Raw genomic sequence first — 20,543 nt, 5'->3', positions numbered from 1 at the left:
TTTTGCGCCTTGCTTCTCTTTCACAAGCTTCATGCTCATGACGAAAACGTGAGAAAATTGTTAATCGTTCGGATGGCCCCTTCTTACGCGGGCGGGCGTCCCTGAAAGTGCAATAGGAAAGCCGGTCGCCCGTGCGCAATAGAACGGGTGGGTGAAGAAAACAAAAACGGGCCCCTGGTGCGGCCTGGCCATCGCTAATTCTGTCCACGACAGGTGGGGGGAGGGAGGTGGTGGTGGACATTGGAATCTCGGATCCTCGCCCCCGGGGGGGCCAGCATTGGTACCTGTGCCGCTGAAGTGAACGCATCGAACGGCAGGCTAGAAATCCGGGACACAGTGAGTCTGCTGCCCAGCGACAACCGTTTATTACGCGCGCGCGGAATGTTGAAAATTCGGTGACAGATGGCGGCGGTGGCCGCCGAAACGGTGCCACAGTGCATGGGGAAAGAAAACAATTGTGTACCCGAAAGTGGTGTGCCATTTATGACATGTGTTACATAGGCGGATTGGGGATGGCGGTTAGTGAGTGTGTGTAAGGAAAAGTAAACGATCACGACGTGACAACAAGAAGATAATGAGCACGGGAGAGATACTTCGAACGCAACTGCCTGTGCTTGTACCTCGTGCACATTCGTGTCTGTTCTTTTGAAACGTTTCCACCTGTGGCACCGACGTTAGAAATTTAATTAGGGACACAATATGCGGCATTAGGCGCTTTCAAGATAAACGAGGGCATTGGATTGTGCAATTACGAATTATTTCACTAGATCTTATCAGCATCAGAGTGTTGATAACTGGTTTGATAATAAAAAGTGATTGTAACTGCGCAAATAACAAACTAAAAGTCCCTCTCAAAATTCTCTCTCTAAAAATCTCTAGATCTGCAGCGCGTCACTCAGTGACAGTGTTTTCAGTAAGCCACCGTGTGATGCGAAAAAGTGTTCGGCCCCTACTGCAGCTCAAACTAGCAAAATGATAATCGAACTGTCCGCGTTCAGTGATAAACTGCGCCAGTATCGGCTCATACTGCAGAAGCTAACGTCCGACCAGCAGGACTACCAGCGGCGCAGGGAACGACTAAGGTAAGCAAACCCCGTGCCGGTGCTTTTAACGGCAAATTTAAATAAGAAAACACGTGGATCGAACGGTGAACCGGATCACTTAACGCCTGCCGATATGCAATCCGCAGCACTCCGTTTAATGTCGACAAAAACGGAAACCGCGCGGTTTATCGACCGGAGCGCGTGACCGGAAGCGATTTTTGGAGAGGAAGATTTATGACCTCGCCCACCTCAATAAGATGACTTCCGTCTGCGGTCCGGTTATCGTTTCTCCAGTGGATGGCACTCAACCGGTTAATGCGAAAACGCTTATTGCGGGATCTACCGTTTGCGGTCTTTCGGCGGTAAATGGAAATTTCATGCTTCACTGGAGAGCCATAGTGTCTTCTAATGATACAGTCAAGCTGCCGGGAACATTATCGAATTCTTTCCAAGCAAACACCAATATCTCCATTGCTTTAAAGTTCGTTATGTCTCCTCTTTTATGCCAGGGAAGCAATAAAAGGCTACGTGCTGCTAATGATTGAATGGCACAATCGCCAATTTTACGTTTAATCGTTTACCTTTCTCACCATAAGTACCAGCCATTGGGCCAGCATAAACGCACCTAATTTTCGTTTTTATTAATTTACAATTTGTTTTCTCCCGTGACGTGTGAGAAACTTAATTGCATTACGACACTTTTGATTGATTAATTTAAACCATCAGCATACGGCCCGTTTGGCACAAGTGTTATGTTGTGAACGGGTTCGCGAATTACGTTATTCGAGGGTCAATTTTCGGTGCCAGTGCAAGTGCGGTCGCCTGACGGACCTCTAATCCTTCTCGCCGCACACACACCTTTCGCTGTCGGTGCACGTGATACTTTCGCTCATTTCCAATCCCATTTAAAAGCGAAATTGGTCCACCGCCTCGACCACCCGAAGCTGACCACCGGACTCGCCGTGGAGATTGGGTGGGGGTCTTTAAAAGCACCGAAAACCTTACGGACCCTAAAAGCACCGGTCGCCGGGAAGCAATGGACAATTTCGGCCATTTATGCCAAGGCCCCAGGCCACCGCGAGGATACTGCGAGGCAGCCGGCAAATGAAACGGAGCGGAATCGAACATGACCAAAAATTATGACAGATCGCATGTCGCGCGAGAGGCGTTGGTCGTGATTTCGGCTCAAACGAGGCACCCGGTGGCACCCTAACCTCAACCCGGGGTTCGGTCTTTCAGGTTTTCATTTCGCCCCTCGGACGGATTGGGTCGGCGGACCGAAAGCACGCTCTCGTTTCTCGGTGGCAGTAAAAGCTACTTTCAACGTTGCCGCTTGAAAGGTTCGACCGATCGCCAAGCCAAGACGCTGGTGATCACGCTTGAGAGGTACCGAGCCAAAAGGGTATTGTCGCGACGGAAGCCTCCAACATTTGTCATTCGATGCTGGTGCCGTTCGGATCGGTCCCGGGCCTCAGTAACTCTAGAAGAACTGTTTCGTTACAGCGCAACCAGCCGGTGCATGTGCAGCGTCGTGAGTGCAAAAAGTGCTCCCAAAAACCTTCGATCGGCTGGTGGTGCTGGTTGCATGTGATGTGCTAATTTGTTTGCGGAACCAATTTGTAACGCGGTACCTTCGTCCGTTCAGGTGTTAAGCTGTCTAGGCAGGCCACGAACACGAGCACGCAATCTGAAGTGGTGTGTATGGCGTTTTTTTCTCAGAAATAGGGGTTGGTGGTGATAATTTGGAATCGCGCCCCGCGAGAGAGATAAGCAGCGCCCACACCGAGGACATCAGGTGCATTACGGTGCGCGGCGGGAACTAGCCACGAAGCGTGTGCAGTCCTCCTTAGCCACTCGACTCGGCGGATGGTCGTAGGCCGTGCCCCAGAGACGAGGAGTTTTACATTCATTTTGGTTACTGAAAGTGTCCAGGAATTCCGTCGTTAGTTCATCGTTTACGTGATGGTTCGTGTCCGTGCATTCAATTGGTTGCGGCCATTTTAATAATGTCCAAATTGTGGTGGAATACGAAAAGGAACGAATTCAGTGCTCGCTACCGAAGCGAAGATCATGTGATCGCGTCTCGCCGTTGACGCAGTGTCTCACTAATGCCAAGTCCAACAAAAGATAGCAACCAAGCGGATGATGGGACACATAGCCCGCTGAGACGTTGGAAGCCGTCAAAAGTGGTTCAGTAAACGTCACGTGTGGCTCGATGGCTGTCGTCGGTGTTCGTGTTATCAGTCTAATTGGACCAATAAGATCGCTCTCTTGTAATGCGTCCAAGTGCGGTAGATAGCGAACGTTAGTTTGTTGTTTACATTTTGAAACACTCACGAGGGACATTTTTATTCACTAAACCATGGAAGATATGACCATGGAGCACAAACTAGCTGGTCTGACTTTGGAACGATTTGGTCCCATTTTTAGTCACCGACCGATTAGCCAAAGATTAGGATTTGATCAAGTCGGGTTGGATTTTTCCCAATGATAAACCCCTCATGTCACCTTGTGGAAAGACACGTCCGCCACGACGTCGCGAAAGAAGCGATAAAAATATAAACAAATAAAGCAATATCCTGTCCCAACCACCGAATTGTTATCAGCCCCATCGAGCGACGTTGAACGGTGATTTTATCGTACCTTTGCACTTTATCAACGAAAACGGTGCCCGGGTCGGAATTCCTCCCGAATGACCGCATTTCGATGGCGTAATCGGCTAGACATTCTAAAAAAAACGCTACAGCATTGTTACATCTGTACGAGGGGCGCGATCGAAATTAAATGCTTTTCACACGAACCCCGTCGCCGTCGATATCTGATTTTGGCGTGAATGCAATTTAATTAAAACTATGTTTCAGCCCCAGAAAGGGTGAGAATTTAATAATCGTTGGCCCACCGCTGGCCAGCACATTGTGTGCATTCGGGCCGCGCGGGGACCGGTGGCCTAATATCGTCGTTGAAAGTGACCCGTCGTCGCGAACCGATTCTCACATTCTTCGGTTCCGAAAAAGTGCAAGTCGTTCACGAGTGATTACCCGGCACATCCCGTGGCCGTATCGTGGCATTTTCTTTAATAGCAACACACCACGGGCTTGTCACAGATCGGTTCGGGTGAAAAGTGAAGCATAAGTGAAAACATTCGACAAAAAGAGAAAGAAAGAAAACAATCAGGTTGAGATGGTGCGCCAGGAATGACACAACGGCCGTGTGTCCAGCGTGTCATGAGAAAAGCTTAAATTCCTCCCATCGATTTGGCGGGAGGAAGCCGGTTCCCGTTTCGCCGCGTACGCCATGCTCCCCCCCGACATGATGCTCACCGGACAGGGGCCGTCGATGAAGCTGACACCGGGCGTCGGTGTGACGCTGCTGATCGGCATCGCGGGAAGCATTTTCCTCGCCACCCAAACCCACCGACTGTTGCGCAGGTAATAAAGGTCGTCTTCTGCACGTTATTTATTGTTTTTAATTTACGCTGGGTAGGTCAGAGCGTAAGGTGCAACCATTATTAATGGGATGCAGTCGCACCCGAAACTCAGCATCGACCGATTGTTTCGGTGACAGGCGGTACCATTGTTGTTGTTGCTGTTGCCCCGGCATTGTGCGATCGGGATCGTGAAATTAAAATTATGCAGTGATGTAACGAGAGGCGACGGACGGCACGAGCCATGAGGTCACTTTTACGACAAAGATCATCAGGTCTGAGTAAAATGAGTAAAAGCAAATCAAACTAAGCAGGCTTGTTGTTGTTTAGAATACTCTTCCGCCGGCAAACACACATTCCCGTCGATCAGCAAACAACACTTTTTTGTTGATGTCTGATGTCTACCATCCCAAAACAATCATGACCTTCGTCAACTTCGGCACAAAAAGTGGCTTCCCAAAAACGCTAAGTGTTTTATTGTTTATTCGCCACCCAGTCAGCCAAAGAGAGGGTTGTTGTTTCATCTGTTAAAATCTCTCGTGTGTTGTCTCCTGGACCAATAGCAGCAGCAGACAGAGCAGCGTGCCGGTGGCTAAACAATGCGCCGACAGCGAAACGGAAGCGAAACAAATGGTCAAATGTGTGATACAATTGGTCACGTTGTGATGTGTGTCTGTGTGCGAGAGAGCGAGAGTTTATGGACTCGAAAGTGACACTCGAGAGCTGTGTGTGTGTGTGTGTTTTCGTCACACATGAAATGCGCCGTCCGTTGGCCGTCGTTGGATTGACTACCCCTCACCCCTTTATATGGTTCTTTGCCGCGCCAGGTGTACCGCCGTTTCGTGTTTCCTTTCTCTTGCCGTGCGCGGCCCAATAAATGATGGCGCTCCCTTTAGAGTATCAGGACGAAAGAAAAGAGATAAAAATAGAGAGAAAGAAAAGGAGGAATTCATCAAATGCGCTTTTTTGGGACGGAAAGACTCCTCCACAATGCGGGGTCCGGCGTACCGCACGACAACGTGCCGTGTTGCTCTCCTCTTTCGCGCACATTCTGTTCCGGTAACGGAAGACCGATCACACACCACCGCATCGCCGCCTCCCCGAGAGCCGGCGGAACGGAAGTCACGGCCGACAAACGTTCGCACGGCGATCGTGGTTACCATGTGGCCGCCGCTTCGCTCTCTGCGCGCGCGGGTGTGTGTGTGGCTTATGTTTTCAAAACGAAACATCGAACATTTTCCGGGCAGGTGGGTTCTAGACTGGAAAGGAACATGACGCGCAGCAGCAGCACGATGCGTGCGATGATGCGGCGGCCTAGAAAGGGAGGTCCGTTCCCCTAAAAAAACAACAATGTGGAGAGAGCGAGAAAAGGCCAACGGAAAAGTCGGAAGAGGAAAAGAACAACCGGAGCCAAACGAACCAATTACCCCGGCCGGCGGCGGCGGCCGCCGTGTATTTGGGATGACCAGCACGTCGTCTCGTCCGAGGGGTTCGTCGCTTTTACCACCGGGCTACCCCATTCAGTCACCGGTTGAGGGCCGTTCTGCGTGTGCTGCAACCTTGCAACCAAAGAGCTCCTCGATCGCTCTCGATCGCCGGTTGTTGGGTGGTGAAAATTTGAACAATTTTTGTGTTTTGATGATTCCTTTTTGATTTCACCTTCAAGTGGCCGTTTCGTAAATAAAGTGGCAAGTTGGTTAGACCTCGGAATGAGCCGTGGCGAATCGGTTGTGTTGAGGTCAGGTGCACCGTGAGAGTGAAAATTTGGAAAACGATCCCGCGCCAGTGGCCGGTTGGCCTTGTTGTGATGTGCTCGAAAGGCGTTCTAAATTTGGTGCTGTTGGTGTAAGAAGTTTGTGTGTCCATAACACGTGTGTTGCCGTGTAGTTTTGGTGGTTGCCCAGTAGTTGTAGAACAGTGAAAACGTAGCTTTGTTTTGTTGTATGTGTAGTGAGGTCCGCGAAGTGACCCCAACACTAGCTCAACCCCCAGACGCCTAGGTAGCAGCTGTTTAGCATTGCCTTCACATTGAATGTTTCTCGCACTTCTTCCTCCCCAGCGGCACTCGAAATCTACCGCCCGCAGCCTGGCCGTGGAGTCAGAGGCCAAGGTGGCCAACTCTTGTGCGTGGCAGTGCGCGTCAACACCGGGCCCGAGCCCCGGTCTGACTAATTATCGGGCCAAATTTGCATTTCAACCGAAACGCGTAACGGTTTCGCGAGGTGCCAGAGGTTCAATGGCTTCGCCGCTGTCGTGTAAGGGGTACAGGTTCCGGAAACAGGCTTTTACCCATTTAGATTGTCCACTTGATTGACCACCGCGCAACGATCATTCGGCGGGGCGTGCTCACCATTGCGCCCATGTATTTTGCCTATAAATGGATGTCTACCTGAAATGGTCACCGGAACCGTTTGGTGTCCTTACTGGCGGATGGTGGAAGTTTGAGTTCCTAAAACGCACACACCGATTGGCCGAGCGTTGGCCATTTTTTCCTGTTTTGTTGGCCTGTTTTACCCTTTTATTCTCGGCATTAGAAGCACTGCAAATTGGTCAGGCAAACCGGGGGGGGCACGTACATCCGATCCGATAGGCTTGATGAGGCTAGACGATCGAGTTGCAGAAACACACACACATGTTACACGAAGGAATGAGTAATGTTCATTTTTATTCAAGTCGATAAATCGTCTCCATCGAGCCCGCCGAGAAGACGCATATTAATTGTCTGCTTAAGCGTTTCCGTTCCTACCGAATGGGGACAAATATAGGCTGGAACCTAGCACCGAGCGCGCCTATCACTGTTGTCGTTTTTTTTTATGGAAAATTAAAGCCTGTTCCACTTGCAAATCGGCGATTTATGAAAATGTGGCGACCACCGACGGCCAGCAATCGATTTTGCAAGAAACTGACATTTTCGCGAGGCCGCCATTGTGCAACTTCGCCATGGCAACGCAGTGACAACGCACGATTACTACGATTCGGCACGGAACGTCAATGAAATGGATTCGATTTTCCAACTCATCGCCTGCCCCGCTGAGAAGTGAACAAAAAAAAAAAACCAGATTTTCAATGCGTGACGTCAATTAACGTGCTTTATTCTACATTTTTACCGACTGCCCGACTCCTAACTCGCAGGCATTGTGCGGGACGTAGACTTTAAAGCCGAAACACGAAGCCGAAGTGTATTTGCATTAGCCCATTGGCCCTGTCGTCGGCGCTCAAATTGATAGCAAAACGGTGGGCCGACGGTGTGCCCCCAACGGGATCCGGATTAATGGGCCATTGTGCACGGTTGAATGCTGGTGCTACAGCTGGTCCTGTTTGCATAGTTATGTTTATGGGGGCGCTTATGCAACGGATTGACTGATTGACGCTGATTGTTCCCTGCATTTGATAACGTTATGCACATTTTATCGATTACTGAGGTTGTTGATTGATCACTAATCACGCGCAGACCTTCCAAGATAAACTCTTACTAACGGCACCGTTACCTAATACTTATTTAATCCGACCGAATGCGAGTTCCAGCAACCCGCGTATCACAACTCTCGTCGAGCACTGTTCCGGTGGTAAAAAATTTGGCGATTATTTGCCACATTCTCCGCCTGATCTTCGAGTCCCGACGTTTGTCTCGGCTGCTTTCGCTCGTGTAGCCGGATTGGTAGCATTGGCCAAGGGCAACACAGACACTCGGCCGTCTCGCCTGGCCGTTTCGTCATCGACGATCGCCGTGTCCTCACGATTCGCTGCGGTTTGGTGTCGCGGCCATCGGCGGCGAAAGCGTTACCGTCGGGGTCGTTGCTGGGGTCGCCGCAGGGGTCGTGGTGGCTTCACTACCGAAGGACGTCAGGGCGATCAGCTTCACGAAGACGACCTCGAGGACGCACAGCATAAAGAGAAACATAAACACGGCAATGTTGGCCTGCGGTTGCTGAGCCGGGTGCACCAACCCTTTCGGGCCGCTGATCGTCGGCGGAGGCTCCACCAGCGTGGTCAGCGTTTGCACCATGAACACGGAAAGAACCATCGTTTCCGGTGCCGCTGCTCCTGCTGCGGGTGACTGCTGGATGGAGGTTTAATGCGGGCGGGCGGCCTCGTACCAACGGGGTTGACCTTTCAACGGCTTGATAGCTTCAATTGCACATTTCCGCCACTCTTCGAGAGGAGGTTATGTGCGCGACTATCACCAGCACCACCAGCACCACCACTACTGTCAGGCGCTTATCACTCGTACGCACATGAAAACGGGTCAAACCATAAGACGCAAGACGTCTTAACCGGCGAGAGATTCGCTAAATATATCTCTTCGACCTCCGCCTCTCTCCGTACGCACACACGCAGACGATCACGCACTATCTTCGGCTCGGTCGGCGTGTTGAAGTGGTCTATTTTATGGCCTTTCCACCAAGTTGAAGTCGCGAGACATGGAACTCACAAATGGGACACCGGCTGCGGCGGTCAACGTTTCGTGTCGCGTGCTCGATCGGTACTGACGGAGCGATCCAGCAGCGATCGTCGCGGCGATCGCGAGCTGTGGATTTTTGACTTGTGTGTGGTGCGCGCGCTACGCCATCACCTCCCCGTGTATATGGCGCGTTGCGTTGCGCTTTTGCATCGGAACACAGAGGTACCTTGCGCAGTCGCTGGACGCTGCCCATTTTGTCGCAATCACCGAGCATCGGGGCTGGAACCTGGCAGTCGAGCACAATCGAAAGTAAAAGCATATTTATCAGCAGCAGCAACCGCGAGGGAATTTCGGAGGAACCTGATTTCCGACTAGAAAAGCGGTTCCTCACACGGCCCACGGTGATGCGCTGTAACAAAGACTAGATTCGGCGTCAAGGGACACATCGACCACGAGATGTTTATGTGTGTTATGCTTTCCGCACGCGTGGGCAATGTTTTGAATTGGAAATTTACCCCGATAACGCAACGCACTTCACCAGAAATCGTTAGCCCGGTGTCCTTCGGGCCTGCATATCGGGGTTTTTTCCACCTACTCCACCGACACTAATTGAGGCCGTTGCACATCTCAGGCGCCCTCCATCGCGGGTGTTGTGGCTGAACTGATTACCGTGCTCGACGGCACGGCAGATAGCCACAATTGCGGTAGTCGTTTATCAGCACTGCGCCCTGGCCCCTGCAGGAGCATTCCTATTGGCCCCCATCGTACAGATAAACGGTGCAACAAACCGCGGGTGTTCGGAGAAAAACGGTACATAAAGGCCAATAATCCGCGACGCCGTAAGATGATTCAATGAATGCATATTTAAACGATCAATTTATCTTCCTCGGTTTGTTGGAGGCGCGAAACGGACCGTGCAACGGATCTTCCCCCACGATTACCATCGATCAAATGCCTTTCTCTCGTCTTCCCTTGTAGAGACCTCCGTTTGGCCTTTGCTATTTCTTTCAATCAGAGCTCGAGTCCCGACTACGAATGTCTTTAAGAAGCCCGAATGATACCAAACGGTCAAACAAATGTGGGTCCACCATTCGAAAGCTTGTGGCCTCAGCGAGACGTTATCGTCTTGCGCCTCCGGCAGCCGTCGGATTGCAGCACCGCTCGCTCGAACCGATTATATAACCAACGCGATACTTCGGATAAGGTTTCGCGATTCCGGTGGCAGCCGCTAACAGTGTGCCGCCAGCCAGCTGAAGGGACCCACTGGTCCATCGCCGAACAGGTTTCCGAACTACGTCCATGACTTGTAGCGAGAATGGACGTGTCCTGTGGCACACCCCGCGACGCATCGAAAGCACGGACAATAAATGTGTTTAAACGCGGAATGAACTAATCGAACGGAATCGAATCGCACGGGACACACGCATGTCTAATTAATCGGTCTGGTAGCGGCGCGTGGTAATGTCATCGTTTGATCCGCGTGTCAACTGTTGGCACAAAAATGCAGTGCCATAAATGAGGCGGATTAGTGTCAATCCGGTTGGGGCGCATAGATTATCCGGGACGAGCGTAGCGCATTGTTCTATCGCGTCCAAACACGTCCGTTTGGCGGATTGACGGACTCACCGTTCGCATGCACCTCTTTTATCCGAGGCCCCCCCTCCCATTAGCGCATGTTTGTCAATTTGAACCACTTATGCTCTGGTCCTTTCAGCAAACTCAGCCAACGACGGCGTTCATCGCGAAAGCCCGATGTGGCAGAGTGTTACATGTGTAACGCAAACGTAGAGCTCGAAAGCACGGACAGGTAAGTTGCGTCAGACCTCTACCACACACACACGCACACAGACGAGCGAAAGGGCCACTAATTCGACGCTAAAACTGGCCACCATTTCCCGAACCTTTTTCGTTTCTCGCCCTTGCCGCCCGTACGTGGCACAGCTTCGCAACATGTCGTGGTTGCGAAAGATTGGTCTGCCGCGGAGAGAACTGCAGCCAGTGGGTGGAATCGATCGGCATCTGGGAGTGCACCGGGTGTCAGTCGAACCGCGTCATCCAGCAGAAGGCCGGCGAATGGCTGCTGAACCAGTTGACCGCCCGGTTGAAACAGCCCGGCCCGGTAGAGCTGACGGATGGCAACCTGCTCGGCCTCGGTTTGGGTAAGTCCTGTCGATGTATTTCCGGTCGAGTGGCGGTTTTTTCACCGCAACTTCCGTTCACAGACTCCGCAGATGATGCGCGCAGTACGGCCAGCTCGTCTAGCGTGTCAGCCAACCAGCGCATCAAGGTGCGAGAATTCATCGAGGAGCTACTCTCCGGCATGCTGCACGGCTCCCTGGACGATGTGTCCGTTGGACAACTATCCAAACACGAAAGCTGTAAGTACCAGAGTCCACTTTTCTTTACGGTCCGCGGTTTGAAACCGGCGAAATCGCGCGTTTAGGCGAACGGCTACCATCGAGCTGTATCGCGTGTTGCCTAACAAAAGGCGCACGCCCGATTGCCAACACACCACCACGAATCCACCACTAACGACGCCGTTCGAATATGCGTTTCAACGTTTCATTTTCGTTTTGTGTTTTGTCAACAACCATTTTTCTTCCATTCACCCAACAGATATTAGACTTTTTCGCAAGTTCCACACACGTTTGAGCAGGTGTCTGTACAATCTTGAACTATCGATTCATCACTCACTCATGGCGGGTAAGAGTCTGGTCGGGGCGAGGACCGTACCACGTGTAGCCTCGTTGCCTCTTACTACCCTGTGCACCCACCCATCTTCGCATGCCAATAGCCACTGGATTACCGGTAGAGTTCCCGGTGCAATTTGTGCTCACCTAATTGTTGTTATGATTTTTCGCGCACCACCTGCACCTCCGTCTCTGTCTTTCCGTTCGGCTCTATCCGCACGCGAATGCAAATCCGTTCCCTTCCTTCTACTTCCGGTCCGTTAGCTGCCCTTAGCTTTCCACCACCTCCAGTCCCCGTTTAAAGGCGAGTGCATGTTAAGGTTTCGTTTTCCAATTAGACGCACACTAGCACCCTTTCATCCGGCCACAAGATCAGCGTGGGGCAACAGGGTCAAAGCGGAAAGTGCACAGCAGTTGATTACTTTATATACTCTCCGACCTCGGAGCCACAACAAAACGGCCCCTTCCGTGCAAACACAACAATGCACGGTACGCAATTTTCTCACCCCAGGCACCGAGCCCCGAGCTGGACTTGACCTTTTGCGGCGCGTGCTCCGTGTTTGTGCGCACTTCCGGAACACCGGGTCCGACCGGGGGACCCGGACCCGATCTCATAAATTACTTTCGCAAAAATGTGTCACACCAAAAACGCGACCACACGAAACGTGTGCCGCCGTCCGAAATCATCCAAAGTGTCCGGAGAAGAGTGGCCGTCCGAAAGTTTCCCGGAAGAACCGGGAAACTGGGCTAAAAACTACGCCGCTTCTTTCGAAGAAAATGAAAAAATGATTTTGCACGAGAACCGAACGGCAAAAGAACGCAGCAAAGTGTAACAAATTGGGTTATGCATCAACCGTGCCGCACCGTGGCCCCCCGATTTGTGCACCAGGACGACACGTTCGGGTCGAAAAACCGGAACGTGAACCAGAACAATTCATCATCCGGGCCTGCGAGCATGTGTCGCAGCGTGTCACGTTAACCGTGTCAACGATTGGCGACACTTATTAGAACCGATCGGTGAACGGATTAAACGAGAGTGACCAGCCGGCAGAGTGACAGAAGCTGGTGGGAAATTTAAAGGATCCGTTAGATTATTCACCCATTTAACGGACTGTTTCAAAAATCACGTTTCAAGATGTCACTGGCATAGGCTGATGATGGCTCATTGTTTTAAAATAACCACTTCGTGACCGGAGCCGCGCCAGGCTGACTCATGCAGCATTATTTGACCATTCATGGCGCTGAATCTTCCAGCAAATCAAGCGTTCGATTGTGCTTCGCGCAGAACCGGCACCGGGAGATGGGTGTTTTCACCAAATTTTTCGATGCCGCTTTTGTTGACGCCGCGCCGAAGAACCTGTTTGAGGAAGTTGTTTCTCCAACACGCTAAAAGTTTCCAATCGTTGCTAGCGATCCGTATAAGGAGTGTTTAGTAAGCGGACCGAGCCCGACTGATAACGCGACTGTTATCATCGCGACCTTACTTAAAACTTAAACCCTTTCGGTGGCGAAATCGATCGTACAAACGTGTTGTTTGTTGTTCGCACCGGGCCGCGCTTTGCTATCGACAGATAAACGTTCGTTGGGAATGCAGACGGATTGATAAGCCCGAGGCCACCGCCCCAAAACGGTGACGTCAGTGGCGGGGCAGGGATGGCCACGCAGTGATAAGGTGCCCCCGATGACACGGCGCAACAATCATCACGTGGATTAGTGTCAGAGGAATTCTCAGCAGGAGCAGCGGAGTTCGGTGAATCGCGTGAATTTGCTTTTACTTTTTACGCAACCGACCCCGTTCAGTTCCCACGACGATCGATACAGTCCGAAGACGGTCCGGGAACCGCGGCGCTTGTTTGCCGAGGGCTCTACCGGACACCACCGGATGGGTTTTGCATAATCAAACACCTCGCCGGCGGCCGGCGGCCGGGGCCGGGCCGCGTTGAAAGCTCTTCTAATGCGTGAAGCGGTCATCGCGTCCTTCTTAAGGTCGCAGGCAGCGGCAGCTGCGTAGCTTCTCTCACGACTTCGTCTTGTTAGGGGGTGACTTGAACCCTCACCTTGCGGCGCACGACGTGTGAGCATAACCATCTCGCTCTCTGTCTCGCGTACAGCTTAAGCCCCGTAAGCCCCGCTCTGGGCAAAGGATTTCCGTGGCGCGCGGCAACACGCGACAGGTGAACGCGGGCCGCGTGCACACACGCAACCGTACGCGATGGTGTGCGTTTCACGGTTGGCGCGCAGGTACCGGCAGCTTCAGCGACGATGCGGCGGCTCAGTTCTGAACGCGGCGCGCACGATCACGGTGGGGCCAACGACGACGACGGCAGCTGTGGCCACGATAACGACGAACCTCGCGAAATAAACAAATCGAGTACGCGCGCGCGCCACCGAAACGTAAGGTGCCCTGTCGAGAGGGAGCGAGTGAAGTTTCGTGACCAACGGCCTCGTGGGCTGCTTTGTGATAAGATCACGGTGTGGCGTTACTGGCTATTTACCCACCGGGACCGCCGGGCAGAGCGAGATAAGCACCTCCGGTGTAGCCCCGTGGCCCATCCAAAGCATCGCGCTCCTGTCGCGGTGTAACTGTCGCGAAGGACATTGCGTTTGTGCGGAATTGATTGGATTTCGCTCCGACTCTCGGTGTGTGCGGTGGACATTTACGGGCAGAAGGATTTATGTCGTCTCGATGTCGATGTCCACGGTCCGGCGGTTTTTGATGACGAGCCCCACGCACCGTAATCCGCCCGGTGCCGCCAATAAATCCTGCTCGGCCGCCGCCGGCCGGTGGACGTCTTTCGCGCGCCAACGACGCAAATCATAAATCGGTGCCGACGTCGGGTGGGACCGTCAGCAATTGAAATGATTGCAGCTTTTTTGATGGATCGCGGCCACTCTGGTGGGTGGTTGGCGATGCTATAACACATCTCGCACCCCCGCTGTGTTGTGCTCGAAATCCCCGCGATTACGTGCCGCCGGTAAATCCGTGCCCGGAAAGGGGAATTATTCGCTCGTGACTCTTGGGGACCACTACTCCGACGGGTGACACCCGTCCACGGCCCTCGGTGGAAAGGACTTTCCCTAATTGGCTCATCGGGCCGCATCATCTGTCTCGTAATCCAGCCGCGGGGGGGGGGGGGGGGGGGGGGGATTCACCTCCACCACCCCAATTAGTTCGATCGGCCAACGGTGAACAAGTGAAAAGTTTTACCACTCTGCCGTGGAAAGCCACCGAAAGGGGTTTCGGTCCGGGAAAGGCAACAAAGTTCGAAAGGTATCGAACACACTCGAATCGCATGAATAAGTCATCCACCGGGCCGGAGTTCCGGCGAAAAACCTTATCACGGCCGAAGTACGTGGAGTGCGCGTGTGTATTTATTATTGTTGGCCCACCTTTCGCCCGTTTTTATTAAACACACGACTGTAACTGATTGGAGCAGCTTTACTGTTACCACGCGTCGATCGACGTTTTAAAAGTGTGCTTTCGTCGAGCGGGGCCACAACCTTTCGGTTTCGTTGCCGGGATTGTTCGGTTCGGGGTGTTCATAAATATTTTCCTGCCGCGCTGCCATTGGTGCTCATATTTATGGATGGTCTCAATCCGCTGGAAGTGAATCCTCAGCCAACAGCTTCGAATTAGTGGCAGTGGCGCATTTTAAGTTCTTCCACCGCGCGTTAGAAGAATGTCATGAAAAATTCACGACAGCAAGCCGGACCTAGGCCTGTTTTTCGGGGGGTTCTTCCGCTTTTCTTTTCGAAGAAGAATTCATCAAACCGTGCAACGAAACCGGTGGCCGGTGCCCGATTACTGTCACACTTAACGGGTGCTTTATGAGAGTGTTTGGACTTTGAAGTGTTTGGATTTGAACAGAACGTCGGCAACCGTTTTTGGGGCCGACTTTCAGGCCGAATCGAAAGCTGGAAACATTAGCAAAACCCTCCCAAGCTTTATCGTATCTTGTCCGATAAACATCGTAAGCTCTTCAAACAGCGGCGCAGCCATCGCAAATCCCCCCCGGTAAGCTTCCCGTGCCAGCGGTTGCCAGCGGATTATGTTTGCGATCGAACCGACCGCAACCCGAAACCTGCTATCAGTGGCGCAACGCAAAATCAAATCCTACTATCTCTTATCGCGTGCGGGAGGTGTAAAATGGCTGTTGTCGCCGTGTGCTTTATGGCCACGGAATTTGGTGACACTGGGATCCGACTTCCGCCTTATTTTGCGTGTGCCAAGGGGAGGAACAAGCGAACCAACCACGACAATGACAACGAAACTTTTCCAATAATCGCGCACGGGAATCCGAAAAACTTTAGGCAGCGAGGAAGCGGAACCCACTAATTCCAACCTCAGCTCGGTTTGGTCGGCTGTGGCGAGAATTTAATTAAGTCACGGAGTTGCGGCAGACGGAGAAAAACCATTTTCTTCGCCTGGCTTCGGGTTGGCCTGGGTTGGCGCCACACAATTGCGTACGATTGTGGCCCCGCGGTCGCACTGGAAATTGCGCGGAGAATTATTGAGCCATCGATCGGCGGGGCTTCGGGTTCGGGGTGTCAGAAGGATGCTTTGGATGTGGCACGGATTCGGCAAATCTCGGTCGCGGTTTTCGCTTCGCGGACAGTGTTTAGTGTGTTTGGTGCAAGTTTCGAATGCAAATTAAATTAAATACTTCGGTTCCGACAGGCCGCAGATCTGTGATAGGAAGAAGGCACGTGTGTCTCGGTCCAAGTGTGTTGTCGGTGTGTGATTTGTGATTGAAAGGAGAAAAGTTTCCTCCCCAAACAGCAAAAGCGATGGAAATCACCAGTTGTTCGATGATCAGTTGGTACGTGGTGGCCGCCATCGCGTCGTACGTTGCCGCTCACGTCCTCCAGGTTGTGCTCGGTAAGCTACGTTCGAGTTTGAGGTGATCGATCGCCTGCATGACGCCTGCAATATTCCTGTCACGAGACTCACAGTTCGCTACCATTATCACTGCAATCAGAGTCGGAGTAGGGTCGATGGCGCTCTGTCTGGGTGCCTCACTAACCTACTGGTGGCCTGCATTCAATAAATCATTTACATTTTTGCAACCCCCCCCGCGACTGATACTGTAAAAGGGGGGCTGCTTCGAAAAGACAACCGAAGGCTAATTTGGGCGTGAAGCGAGCCTACGAAAGTGAAACAGAAAAGTGATCGCCAAAAAGCTGGCTCTCGGAGGACTGTCACTTGTGAGTTGGGCTCTTCAAGGGCGTTCGAAACTCAAAGATCGAAACCGATCGGAACGATGGCGAATGGTCGCAAACGATTGCATAACACATCCCGAAACAAAAGCCTTAAATTAATTTAGAAAAATATTCCCGCGTTACTTACGGCGTCGGCTTCTTGGCCGAAACTTCGCCTTCGACTCCGAGAAATTGAGGAAGCCGGTCTCCGGCCCATCCAAAATTGGCTGCCGCTGCCGATGGCCAATCGCATTAGTTTACCCTTTCGAAAACGAAAGCACAAATCCCTCACGCATGGTCACCGCTACCGGTTCCGGTCCGGTAGTGCCACCTTCATGCCGATTGGCCCGGCCGACAATAACGGCAGTTTATTAATAAATATTTTATTTTCGGCACGGTCACTTCATTACGCTCTGTCAGCTTGTCTCACCGGGCTATTAGCGGGACAGGAATCAACCGGCTATCACCGTTTCGTATCTAATCACGAGCACGGCGTTTGAAGCTCGCTTCACCGCAACAGCTTACCGTTTGAATCTCTGTCGCTTCCGTTGGACTTTGACGCATCACCGGTGCGGTGCGTGGCCGACGCCGGCGCGGAGGGGCGCCATTTAAGTCCACTAATCGTCCAGCTCTTAACGCGCTCCGAGCGGAGATTAGATCACTTTTTGAGCGCTGAACTTGACACTGCACCGTGCGGATTACTTTCGTCAGCCGGGTCGGTCGGGGTCTCACCTTTCGCTCTTCAATTTCGCGACCTTCGTGCCCTTCACGCGCAGTCTCGGTTACATCGCGCTTGGGGTTCAATTGCACGCAGGTTTACAAATTAATGGCCACCCCGCTCGGAGAGAACAGGTTTCTTGGTGCCTTGGGGCCGGTTTTCTCTTCACCGCGCGTCGCTGAAGGACGTTTACCCTCCCTTGAAGGACGTACCGAGCATTGCGCTTAATCCTTGTTCTGTCATGTGTATCGCGAAAATTAATTTACAAACTCAATTACTCGGCGGTCGGTGGTTCGAGCATAAACGGCATCGGCAGCCAGATGCATACCATCGTAGCAGTCCTTGGCTTTTTGTTGGCCCTCTCTTCGGAAGCACAATCAATCGGCAACAATAAAAAATTGACACCACTAGCCGCCGCCGGTGGCGCAGCCAGTCATCCATTAAATTGACCATACGGTCGCCCTTTTACGAAGACACTCGCCGGTGTGTGTAATGCTGGTGTTATGCAAATTGCACCGTGTACTAAGGGCCCAGGAAGATTGCGCGACTCGCGTTCGTTTGACCGGCAGCCATGTGGAAAACACGCCAACACGCCGAGCCATTGCCATTTCGATTTCGGGTTCGCTTTTCCTCGTCCGGAGTCGCGCGTGATCAATCGAAAATAATGACCACACAACACCGGTCCGGGTTAACCGGTGCCGCGGTTGAAAGCACTTCCGAAGTGACGACGGCGAAGCTGAGTTTTGGTTTTCTCAGAAGCATAAGCAGCATTCGCGCAGTGCCAGCGTCTTCCTCTAAAGCGCCAGTGCCGGTTGTGGCCTTTCGTTTTGTGTGTTCTGTTTTGTTTCTTCCTTTTTTGGGGCACACTCTGCGGGTTTATGTTGCTCTTTTTGTTGGTACGTGTGGTTTGCGTCTTATTGCCCCCCTGAGCGTTTACTGACAAACTGGTGGTGGTACGGTGGACCACACGGCCATCGGCATTCGACAAAGACGAGCTCGCAAAGTTAATTCGATTGAGATTGAGATTCGATTGCTTTAATTTGTAAGCATCGATCTCCAGAAGATAGGCATCAATTAAACAGTCTGTGGGTTGCATTAATTATGTTTATTTTGCCTGTGACCTTGAACGAAGCTTGGGGTCAATTTTTGGCTCCAAGCTGACGGAAACCTGACGGAATGTAAAACAATAGCACATCGGCGCACGTGACGCGCTTACCGATGCTTTTCCAAACTCAACTTTTCGAAAATCCACTTTTTCCGTTACAAACATAAACTCTTCTTCGGCGGACCCGGGAATGAATTCAATGTTTTATTGCGCACGCCCGTGAGCGTGTTGTGTGCGAATTCGTGGCCGCGTGAAAGTTATGAATAAGACACATTGTTTGGCAGTTTACAAAACCAACGATTCACCCGCCGTTCAGTCGAGCATGTGGCGGAGTGAATAAACCATTATTGCTAATAATTGTTGCCTTGGTTGGTCGAAAAAAGAGTTTGAATTAGCAACATTAGCGGTAGCAGGCAGTTTGTCACAACCCGCTCCTCTTTGCGGTAATTGGAATCAAGGATCGAGAGAGCTTCAGGCCGCGTCTAACTAATGACGCGCTCGAACGCGAATTTGTAACGAGTTGAAAAAAGCCGGCCGAGGCGTTATGAAGCGAAGATTGAGCCGGTCGCGGCTCTCCAAAACTGCATGTCACTCACACGCACACACCTAAGAGCCACGGGACACATTAGCGCTGACCTTTTCTTGCCCTGCAAACAACAACATTAGCCTTACAGCACGTGAAGCGCGTACGGACCTGGGGTTCACCTGATCGCGAACGCGAGAGATCATTTAAGACGTTGCCAGCCGGTTAGAATTGTCCTTGGACAGACATCATCAGCCGCTGATCCGTGTAGAATCATTAATTGCATCCCATTACAGCACGTGTGGTTATGACACGAATACAGGATGCGATCCCTGGCTCGTTACTCTATCGTTCTGACGCACTCTACTCTTCAGTTTCTCTCTTTCCCTCTTTCTCTGTCTGTCTGTCTGTATCGTTGCCACACAGTAATTACCTTCTAGCGCATGGTCTTAGTTTCGTTTACTATTTTCTTCATCTCTTCCTTCAATGTCGCGTTGTGTTACAATTCTTCGTCGACTCTAACGGTGTCCATTATTTTTTCATTCCCACCAACCTGGCTGCCCTTCAAACACAGATCTACCACTATGGGAAGGTCAACAGCAGCATCACAGCCCGAGCGATCAGCACTTCGAGCTGAAGCAGCTCGTGCAGAAGATCCTGGAGGAGATCGGCAAACTGCCGGAGCTGCTGAACCAAAGTGGACTTCCGCTGCGCCCGGAAGAGCATTTGCCGTACTTCGATCCGCGGAAGTACGAGCAACTGTTGGCCACAGCGGTACTCAATAAGGTAGGTAGCCGGTTGGCTTCCCTATGCGTTCGGTGGATAAAACGAGGGCATACCATAAAATCATGTCCCAGAAGGGATAATCCTTGAAAGGGGCCGGTTAACCGATTAAGAGCAGTCGCTTTTCGAATTTGCTATCGATTACGCGTTCGTCTGCGACGGAGCAATCGATCAGCTGGTCAAAGTTGCCCGGTTCACGAAGTTGCGCTAACTAAAGGTTCTAAGTTCTAGTTGCATGCCGTGCCCCGTATGGACACGGTCATGCAGAAATAGGTTGGCCACCCCTAGCTTTGAGCACTTGATAGGATTCTTTCAGCGAGATAGTTTTCCACGAGCGCCCCGCAGCAGACGGTGCTGTGTGCGGTTTGTGCACGAGTTCAGTCTAAACTTGGCCCTGTTCAGATAACAACACACACCCGCGGTGTGCCGCGTCTTGATATCGGAACGGTCGTTCGATAGATGGTACACGAAGTGGCCCCTATAGGCACCTAGCGAGATATTATCATCTTCCCCCCCTCATCGGTTGTTATCGCGAGAAACGATAGGTCCGAACCCGAGTGGTCCCTTCAACGTTAATTGAACTTGTTGTCCAGCGACAGTCGGTCGGGGGAGACAAGCTTTTGCTTCAGATCCTGTCTGGTGGCGTTGTAGCATAG

General features: G+C 51.9%; 2 protein-coding genes across 3 annotated transcripts in view; one reads left to right on the top strand and one right to left on the bottom strand.

Moving 5' to 3' along the window:
- Positions 1-972: 972 nt before the first annotated feature.
- LOC128269308 (uncharacterized) overlaps positions 973-20,543 on the top strand; it is a 28,794-nt gene continuing 9,223 nt past the window's right edge. Inside the window, exons 1-6 of one of the 2 annotated variants that reach the window (XM_053006741.1) lie at positions 973-1,082; positions 10,584-10,676; positions 10,811-11,028; positions 11,092-11,247; positions 11,486-11,565; positions 19,675-19,890. In XM_053006741.1, coding sequence (XP_052862701.1) covers positions 973-1,082; positions 10,584-10,676; positions 10,811-11,028; positions 11,092-11,247; positions 11,486-11,565; positions 19,675-19,890 — 873 coding nt within the window. Of the gene's footprint in view, positions 1,083-10,583; positions 10,677-10,810; positions 11,029-11,091; positions 11,248-11,485; positions 11,566-16,272; positions 16,439-19,674; positions 19,891-20,543 lie in introns of those variants that run through there. The other variant, XM_053006742.1, reaches the window with a different exon arrangement.
- LOC128269309 (uncharacterized) lies at positions 8,123-8,889 on the bottom strand. Its single transcript, XM_053006743.1, has one exon. The coding sequence runs from the start codon at positions 8,489-8,491 to the stop codon at positions 8,201-8,203; it is 291 nt and encodes a 96-aa protein (XP_052862703.1). The 5' UTR covers positions 8,492-8,889; the 3' UTR covers positions 8,123-8,200.

Source organism: Anopheles cruzii, chromosome 2, assembly GCF_943734635.1.
Source record: "Anopheles cruzii chromosome 2, idAnoCruzAS_RS32_06, whole genome shotgun sequence".
Classification (NCBI taxonomy): domain Eukaryota; kingdom Metazoa; phylum Arthropoda; class Insecta; order Diptera; family Culicidae; genus Anopheles; species Anopheles cruzii.
Note: the sequence above shows the minus strand (reverse complement) of the source record. Positions and strands in the feature narration are given on the sequence as shown.